At 55.5% G+C, this 8901-nt stretch overlaps 3 protein-coding genes and 3 pseudogenes across 3 annotated transcripts, besides 2 other annotated features; all 6 read left to right on the top strand.

Annotated features, from left to right (window-relative positions):
* On the top strand, positions 1-417 carry Tc00.1047053503859.60 (annotated as a pseudogene).
* Positions 1-8901: a sequence feature (areas not merged during assembly with more than two copies in the genome that could not be assigned to a particular haplotype).
* On the top strand, positions 498-953 carry Tc00.1047053503859.50 (uncharacterized protein; the record flags this gene model as incomplete). Its single annotated transcript, XM_800666.1, has 1 exon — positions 498-953. The coding sequence occupies one exon, from the start codon at positions 498-500 to the stop codon at positions 951-953; it is 456 nt and encodes a 151-aa protein (XP_805759.1).
* Tc00.1047053503859.45 (mucin TcMUCII, putative) lies at positions 1398-2045 on the top strand (the record flags this gene model as incomplete). The annotated part of the gene is made up of 1 exon (XM_800667.1): positions 1398-2045. One exon carries the CDS (start codon positions 1398-1400, stop codon positions 2043-2045), a length of 648 nt encoding a protein of 215 aa, XP_805760.1.
* Positions 1820-1929: a microsatellite.
* On the top strand, positions 2599-3933 carry Tc00.1047053503859.40 (mucin-associated surface protein (MASP), putative; the record flags this gene model as incomplete). The annotated part of the gene is made up of 1 exon (XM_800665.1): positions 2599-3933. The coding sequence occupies one exon, from the start codon at positions 2599-2601 to the stop codon at positions 3931-3933; it is 1335 nt and encodes a 444-aa protein (XP_805758.1).
* Positions 4487-5428, top strand: Tc00.1047053503859.25 (annotated as a pseudogene).
* On the top strand, positions 6662-8515 carry Tc00.1047053503859.10 (annotated as a pseudogene).

Below are 8901 nucleotides of genomic sequence, written 5' to 3'. Positions count from 1 at the left end.
GAGTTTCTCCTGGATTCTCACCGCAGGCGCATGCCGTGGACGGCCGAAAAGGAGTGTGTGCCCGGTGTTGTTCATAGCTCCAGGGAAAAGATGGTGTTGGATGGTGCACGACGAGTGGATGTGGATTGTGTCGACCGTGCATCGCAGGTGTATCCGCTAGAGGCATTGTGGGCGGCCGTGGCCAGTTACGAGTACAATACGTCCACCGGAAGAACATTTTTAATTGGCTTCTCAGGCGGAATCCAATGTAATCAGGCAATGGGTTTACCGCGAGGATTTGCAGGAGGGGACGCACGATGAGGACGCCACCAGCACCGCCATTCATTTTCGTCGCCGCGAGACCACAACGCAGCCTCATGAGACTACACGCCTTGCGGATTTTCCGGGGTGACATGCACTGTTCCGCTTGGCGTCACTGTTCCCCATCCCCGAGCTTCGGTGCAGACTCCCTCGTCGATGCAAGTTCCTATTGATTGCGGACACACACCCATTGATTGATGCGGCCGACACCCCAGCCCATTGCTGGTGCTTCTGGCATGACTGCTGCACCGCCCCCAGCAGCTGGTGCAGTGGGACTGGGGACGAGAACACAGCTGAACAAGTTCAGTCAGATGGTGCTGGCAGCCCTGTCAGCGTCCCGCCGATTCCACCGGCGAGCACAGAAAACGACGGGACAGGGAAGGCATCGACGAAGTGTCAGGACACCAGTTGTCTTCCGACATCATTTGCAGCCAAACAACCGGCATAATTTACAACAACATCAGTCACCAACAATGACAAGGGAACAACGACCACCGCCGACAGCGACAGCAGCACCGCGGTCTTCCACACCACCTCCCATCTTTTGCGTCTTATTGTCACGTATGCGTGCTGCTGCGGTGGTGCCGGGCCAGCATGTAGTTGTGTGCGCTGAATATGAACGAAGACCAAAGGCAACTGAATTATTCCTGTGATGAATATTGGCTGCACTTCCCGTGGATCATCAATTCACGTGGTGTGCGGGGATCTCTCCTTTTTAATTGTCACTTTGCTTTTGTGTTGCTGTGTGCGCTGCACCTCCTCTTGTGTGTGTGCGTACCCTCCGTGAGGGGTGCCGACACGACGGACCGCTCTCGCCGTATGTGCATGCGGTGGAGCCTTGTGTGCCGCTCCTGTTTGCTTCTCCCTCTTCCATCTGTGTGTTGGTGTTGCGGCAGGGCTGAGTGTGCCTGTTGCCGTGGATTGGAGTGTGTGTGTTGTGCGTGGTGTGCGGCGTACGGTGCATGCCTGGCTGCTGCCCTCTCCTCATGTGGTGTGCCCTCTGTGTGTGTGTCTGCCGCACCTCTCGTCTCCCCTGTTGCTCTCCATGTCCCTCACTGTGCAGATCAGCTCCAAACCACTGAACGACCACACTCACGATGATGACGTGCCGTCTGCTGTGCGCCCTGTTGGTGCTCGGCCTGTGCTGCTGCCCGTCCGTGTGCACCTCAGAGTCTCCGGAGGAGAATGTTGATGATTCCAGGACGACGACGAACACGACAACACAGCCACCAACCGCTAACGGGCCGTCTGGCGCTGATGAAAGCGTCAACAGTCGTTCTTCTAATTCAGAGTCAGGACAACGGGTGGAAGGTGAGTCAGGGTCGCCAGGCGCGGGGGCCACTGCGGGAAAATCAGCAAATAGTGCGCCAGAGACACCAGGCTCTACCGGTCCGGAAAAGCAATCAAATGAAGCTTCCAGTGCAGTACAGTCAAATGGTACGAACGGTGCGACAGAGCCACCAAGTCCCACGGATCCTTCTTCAGACAAAGCAGATCAGGGAGTCGAAGATGCTGCCGAGACGACCACGACGACTACAACAAAGGCACCAACCACGACGACCACGACGACTACCACCACAACACAGGCACCAAGTACTACGACTACAACAGAGGCGCCAACTACGATGAGCACCCGCACACCGTCACGTCTGCGTGAAATCGACGGCAGCCTCAGCAGCTCTGCGTGGGTGTGTGCCCCGCTGCTGCTCGCCGTATCCGCGCTGGTGTACACCACTCTGGGCTGAAGAGGTGTATGCGGGCTGTGCGTGCCAGCACTCAACCACGGGGATTTGTGTGCGTCCACTGTGGTCCGATGTAATTAAATAAGAGAAAATAATGATTGTGTTTTGCTTCACTTGCTTCAGCTGCCCTGCTGTGTGCTCCGCATTGCTGCTCCCTGTATCCGTCACGTTGAACGCAACGCAGACATACTTATATGCACGACACGCACACAACTGTTTGCGTGGAATCACATTTGAGGATAGGTTTATGCACACGGGAGCCATACTGTGCAGTTCCTTTTATTAAATTTTTTTGTTGCTTTTTTACTTGTGTTTTTAATTGTTTTCTTTTTTTTCTTGCTGATTAATTACTGCAGGACTGTGCATTTGCCTTTTGTGCCCTCCCACTGATTCCAACTGCATCATAGTGTGTTTGTTGCTGCTGGTGGGCCGCCATTTGTCACTGTGCGGTTGCTGTGGCGTGGCTGTGTGACTTGTTTCTTTTTGCCTTTGCCTTTCACTTTGCGTTGACGGGGAGTTAGTTTCTGCTGAAGGCTACACGCAAGTGACAGGAGTGATGGCGATGATGATGACTGGCCGTGTGCTGCTGGTGTGTGCCCTCTGCGTGCTGTGGTGCGGTGCCGGATGGGTTTATGCGGGAGACGTCGAGAACAACGCAGGGGAAGGTTTCATGGCGTCGGGAGTTTTGGGTGTGAATCGGTTGCGTGTGCCAAGCGTATGTGGTAAGGTTGCGATCACGCTGCCCTCGCGTATGGTCTCGTTCATCACCGCCGCTGAAGCCTCGACTAACGATGATGCTTCTGGTATTATTGGAGGTAATCCAGACTCACCTTCAGGTGCTGCTGCTGCCGGTTCTGTTTCTGGTGGTGCAGGTGGAGCTGGAGGTAGTGGAGGAGGCGGTGGAACTTCTGGTGGCAGTGGCAATTCCGCTGGCGGAAGTGACGGTAACAGGGACACAACTGAAGATCCTAAAGGTGTTGGTGGTGGTTCTTTGCAGTCTCCTCCTTCAGTTGACCCTAATTCATCTCGCATTCCCAATGAGGTTGGTGAGTCACAGAACACAGAAGCTTCTTTATCCCCTGAGGAGACGATATCTCCTGAAGCAGCTGCGGAGTCGGGACCAACAGCGTCTCCAGGGAATACACCACCCAAAGTGGAGACAGCGGATAAATCGAAACCCAAAGAAGAAGAGAAAGAGCTCTCCGTCACACAAGCAGCAGCACCAATTTCAGTTAATGGTAATGCTTCAACTGGAGAACAGAATCCGCACAATGATGTGGGGAAGGTGGACCATTCCAGCAACCAAACACCACCGCCAGTACTGCCATCGGCGGTGACATCACCAGCTCCATCAAAAGAACCGGCACTTCCAGCAACAGAACCATCACCAAGCGATGGAAGCATACCAGCACCAAATGTCCCACAGAATGCAAAAGATCAAGAACAAAAAACGTCAGTGTTAACAATTAAAATGGAGTCCAATGCACCGGAAATTCCTTCAGAGGATAATGTGGTACAGCAACAAGGTCAAAACACAACCACAGAGGAATTGATGGAAACTTCATCTCGCGTCAGTCAAGCGGAAACAACAACAACATCCATATATACAAGTGGCACTGGCGAAGCCCAGAGTACGGCGGATGCGGATGATGCTCAACGGCCCAACCCCAGTGAATCACAGAACGATCTTGAAGGTACTGACATCATCAATTATCCTACAGCCAGTGAGGCAGCACCACAAACAGCAGAAACAGCTACCACCGCCCACAAAAATGATACGGCGGCGCCTGGCGACAGTGACGGCAGCACCGCGGTCTCCCACACCACCTTCCCTCTTTTACTTCTTCTTCTTGTTGCGTGTGCTGCTGCTGCTGCGGTGGTGGCCGCGTGAGAGTGAGGGAGAGAGAGCCGTGCACCGCCCGCACACACACTCGTCCTTCACCCACTCACTCTCTGTGTGTGTGTGTCCCCTTGCATGGACTCTCGCCCTCACCTCACCCCACGAAGCACACACATAATGTGCCCATTGTATATATGCATGCACACCCATGCATGCCCGTTGGTGCTCTCTTCTGCACGACACGCACCGCTGCCGTCCTGCCTGGCTGCATGGGCGGAGCACCGTAACTGTTTTTTTGTTTCCATTGCATTGAGTGGGCGACCTCTCTCTCTCTCTCCCTGTGTGTGTGTTTTGCTTTACGGGAGCAATGAGAGTGTGTGTGCGCTGGTCGTCCCACGCCTGTTTTTTTTTTTTTTTTACTTCTGTTGTGGTTGAGCACATCCATTGCGCTTTTTTGATCGGCGGCATGTTTTGACTGCGATCACTTTAATGCTCCCTTGTTATTCCCATATTGTTTTTCTTGTTGCTGAGGAAGGCGTCAGCCCCTCGTAATCTTGCCAAGCCACTCAGTGTTTCTTTCCGCGTGTGCCATGCGCCATTTTATCCACGTTGCCCGCGGCCAGCAGCGCTGTTTATTCTGCTTGTGATGATGTTTGTGGTGTGATTTGCCAGTTGGTACTTTTGTTTCACCTTGATGTATCCTTTTTCTTTTGACGCTGCGATACGTCCGACGGCGCGTGGTTGATTCTCCTGATGGTGAGGGACATGCCTCTCAGAGCGCAGGATGCGTCGCGGGTGGACAGCGGCTTTGGGAAGGACCGACGAGTGGCAGTCCGCATCAATGTGTCAACAAGGGACTTGGATGACAGCAGGAAGCACCGCGGATTCTCCTGGTGTCACGCAATGAATTCATTGAATGAAAACCGCCACTGTGAGGATGGTTTTCTATCCTCTGTGCACGGTAATATCCTTGCCGAGGAGACTGTCCCTGCTGCTGTCAAACTGCATGAGGATTGTCTGCTCGTCCGGCCACTGGAGGGTCCGTTGATTGTGTACTCATTTGCCACGGGCAGCGTTTGCAGTTGGTTCACGGTGCCTGATGGGCATCGTTCCACTGGTGTTCCCAATTCTGTCATGGTGATGTCCGTGGCTGCGGCGTCGGGTGGTGTGTGGGCACTGCGGTGCGTCGCGCTGGAGGATGGCCGTCCCGTCGCTGGCACCATGAACATTGCTTGTCAGTTTCATTTCACGGACGCATCGCCGCGCACCTGATGGCCCATGCTCTCGGGTTCAACTGCCCGCACATGGCCAGCCGCAGCATGGTGAGGAATGCTATTGGTGTGCGTGGCAGGGCGCTGTTGGTGATGGTGGACTCGACGAATGCCGCGATTTCTGCGAGGGAGCACCACGACTGCGACGAAATTGATGGCGTGGAGCTGCAGGATGACGATGGGGACGGGAGGACGCTGGAGTCCCACTGATCGCGGCGCCACGCGAGGGATGAGTGGATGGCACCGATTGTGGGCGCCGGCGACTGCAAAGTGCTCCGCACTAAACATGAGTGAATATCCCCACATGCTCTGCGACGTGGGTGTCCCTGTCAAACGCTGCGCGTCGGACTGGTATTCCAGTGCTCGCTGTGCAGACGGAGTATCCATGAAATGTCAGCCAAACGCCCGATGGGCCGTTGCCCCATCACTGATCCCGCACTGGATGTGAGGGATATTGACGCTGTTATTTGGAGGGGAGAATATTTGTCTGCGATGCCTGGGGATGAGCCCTCTTCGTGGTGTCTGGACACGCTTCCCAACAACACGACGGATGCGAGGAACCCGGAGGAGACACATCTCAGTGCTGCCATGCATGCGGCATTGAGGTGCCTCGGCATGCATTTGCATCTGGAAGTGACTGAAGAGGGTAACGTCCGTTGTGTTCCATGCACGGACGGGGCGACGATTGCGTGGGCCACTCGACCCTACGATGGGGGACCGTTATTTGCCGTGACCACGCGCAGGTGTGCACGATATCTTTCACCAGCGGTAGCCTACTTCCAGTGGTTTCGTGGGACGGCGAGGAGAGAGCATGTGGAGCAGGACGGTTTCACCGGCATATACTGAACAAGGATTGCCAGGGGCTTCCGTCCCCGTTGCGGAGAGCATTGAGACCGACCGCGGCACACCACCGAAGGATGTAGACACAGCTGCTCTCCAGAAGCATCCGTCGCCAGAGGAGAAGTGGATCCGGCCAGGATGCCCCGACAGACCGCAAGAAGCTTCTCTCGGTGGCAGGGATCGAAGCAGCGAGACGGACGGCAGGCAGGACACGTCTCCGACTCCCGGTGATGACACTGCTGCTGCTTGTCCCTGTCCGCTGCTTCTTCTGCTTGCCTCTGCTGCCGCCGTGGCAACACTCCATCGAGTTGCGGTGTGGACGGCGTTGCGCTGCGAGGCGACTGCGCTTCCTCCTGCGTGGCCTGCACTCAGCACTGGATGCCCAATAGGAAAATATTCATTTCAATGGGTTCCTTTCTCCATATGCATGTGCTGTGTCCGCTCCGTTTTTGTGTTTGAAATTGGTGGTATTTACGATGCACACAGGTCTTCTTGTGTTGGTTGCCGATGTTGGGGGCACCAGATGGTCGTATGGCATTGCTTGTGTGTTTGTTAGATTTTCTGAGACGCACATACACAAAAAGCGGTGTGAGTGAAATGTGCGCAGACAAGAGACACACACACACATATCCAATCACATTTTCTTTGTGACTTGTGCTTGACATATTATGCGGGGCGGGTTGGTGCGAGCAAGGCCGACGGAAGAGGGGCAGCCGCGTGAGCCCAGCAATGGCGTTTGTGGTTGTGTGCGGGATTGTATATTCCATCAGATGCTTGACGCCGTTCATGGATCGTCTAAAGTTTTTCTCCGCGATGCCCATGCTGCGTCTGCGCTGAGCTGCTCACTGCGTCTTCATGACCTCATGGGGCACGACATGACGCTGCTCGAGGACCCCATGACACCGAGGCAGCCGTTTATGAGTAGCCCTGCGCCCTACTTTTTTCCGTGGAGGATGCGTCTGTGAGCCGCGTGGTTGAGGATTGGATGGCAAAGGTTGCTTACAGGGATGTACACGTCTTTGCGCTGGGGTGCACCCCGCATCGCAGTCCTCAGCAACTCCCGCGGGCTCGGATAGCGCCGAGGGCGATGCGTTTGAAGGACATTATGTTAGACTTTACTGCCCCTGAGGTGCTGGTGCTCCACCTCAGCATGCAGAATGGGTTCCCTCAGCTGCTGTCGCCGCTGTCGCCTCCGAATTGTGAGTCCGTTGTGGATGTTGCGGCGTCACGTCTTGTGGCGGCTATTCACGCCATGAACAACAGTGTGTCTGTCATTTGCCAACAAAACAGTGGCAACATCTGCCATGGGCTTGCCGGGACCTTTTTCGGGGGCTTGCCAGGCAATACCACGACGAACAGGATTTCACTTAGGGGCGCCGACAGCTGCGGCAACCCGGTGCGGATCATCGTTGATTGGGGCTGTGTCATGGTGACGCCGCTGATGCACCAACGCACATGTCAGTGTCTGCTTGATGGCCTGATGCCGCTGGGGAAGAAAGTGTATGAGCAGACCTGTGGGAATTGTCTGGGTGCGGAATCAAAGCGGCAGTACTTGATGGATGAGGAAGATGAATACTGGTGCTCCTACCGTCATTGTTTTCTTGCGCAGTGCGTGGAGGAGCTTTCGGTGGCGCTGAAAAAACTCCACGCGTATCACCCGGGATTGGCGCAGGGCGTGGAGCCGAAGGCCAATCTTGCGGAGTTGAGCAGTGCGGTGCGGGCTCCGCCGGAGTTTCGGGAGAGGCAAGCCAGACTGTCGCTGCACATCGATGCTTGCGCGGGGCTTGTGGTACAGTACCGGGAGAAGCGACTGGCGGAGGCGCGGGAGGTGGAACAAGAAATCGCCGTTGGGCTCAAACCCCTCAGGGAAAGCCTGGATGGCGTGCAGCACCTGACGAGGGATGCCGCGATGCCCCGGCCAGTGCGTCTGCGTCTTTTCCTGTTGCTTGTGGCTGCGAGCAGCACCGACGAGTTGACGGAGGCCAAGAGGCAGCAGCTGATCCGAGACGGTGGACTGACGCCCGACGCCCATTTGTTTGCGAACCTTGAGCATGTGACGAGGAGGGCCGGGAGCGTGCAACAATACAGCACGGCGTCGGCGCAGAGCGAACGGAGAACGAGTGCCTCTGCGAGCAACGCCGCGACGGACAAGGATCCGTTTCTGAAGCATGCCTGTATGATGATGGAGACGGCGAACAGGAATAGGACGCTGCGGGTTGGGCTGTCGTTGGCATCGATGGAGGGCGATCATGTGATAGGGCCAAATGGCGCGAGTGGTGGCCAAAACAGTGGAGAAGCAGGAAAAAACACCGGACCATTTCAAGGGTGTGGTGGCAAATGGGAGAATCATCCTGATCTGGGTGGCGGTGGCGGTGTTGGGACGATTGCCCTCACAACTCCTCAGCGCATTGTGCTGCTTGTTTTGGGTGGTGTGGCCTGCAGCGAGAGGCGCTCGGTCCATGAGATATCCAAAAGATATGGCCGTGAGGTGGTCATTGGGAAACCTCGTTGCCGCGTCCTGAGTCCTTTGTGTGCAGGGACTTGGCATCCTACGGCAGTGGGACTCACGGGCGAGGCGCACAGGAATGCATCGAGGGCCAAAGAGTGGAACAGATGCAACCAGACACGATTGCGGGTGTCTGTGGGGATTGTGTGCGCTTCTTCCTGCATTCCGTTCCTCTCCATGAAACGTTTTACACGATACGCGTGTGTGTGTTTCAACGGCTGCGCTGCTCGCCTTTTGCTTTTGTTTTTTTGCGTGTGCGGTTGCGGGCCATTTCTCTGCTACGAAGAGTGCGGTTAAAAAAGGAAGGAGATTTGTGGAGCATGCACCCACGGCTTCAATGTTCATCCACTGTTGCTGACCTTTCTTGCCAGGGCATTTGTGCACGCTTTTCCCTCCATGATC

Source organism: Trypanosoma cruzi, genomic scaffold (assembly GCF_000209065.1).
Source record: "Trypanosoma cruzi strain CL Brener 1047053516579 genomic scaffold, whole genome shotgun sequence".
Classification (NCBI taxonomy): Eukaryota; Euglenozoa; class Kinetoplastea; order Trypanosomatida; family Trypanosomatidae; genus Trypanosoma; species Trypanosoma cruzi.
The sequence above is the reverse complement of the archived record's forward strand: the minus strand, read 5'-3'. Positions and strand labels throughout refer to the sequence as shown.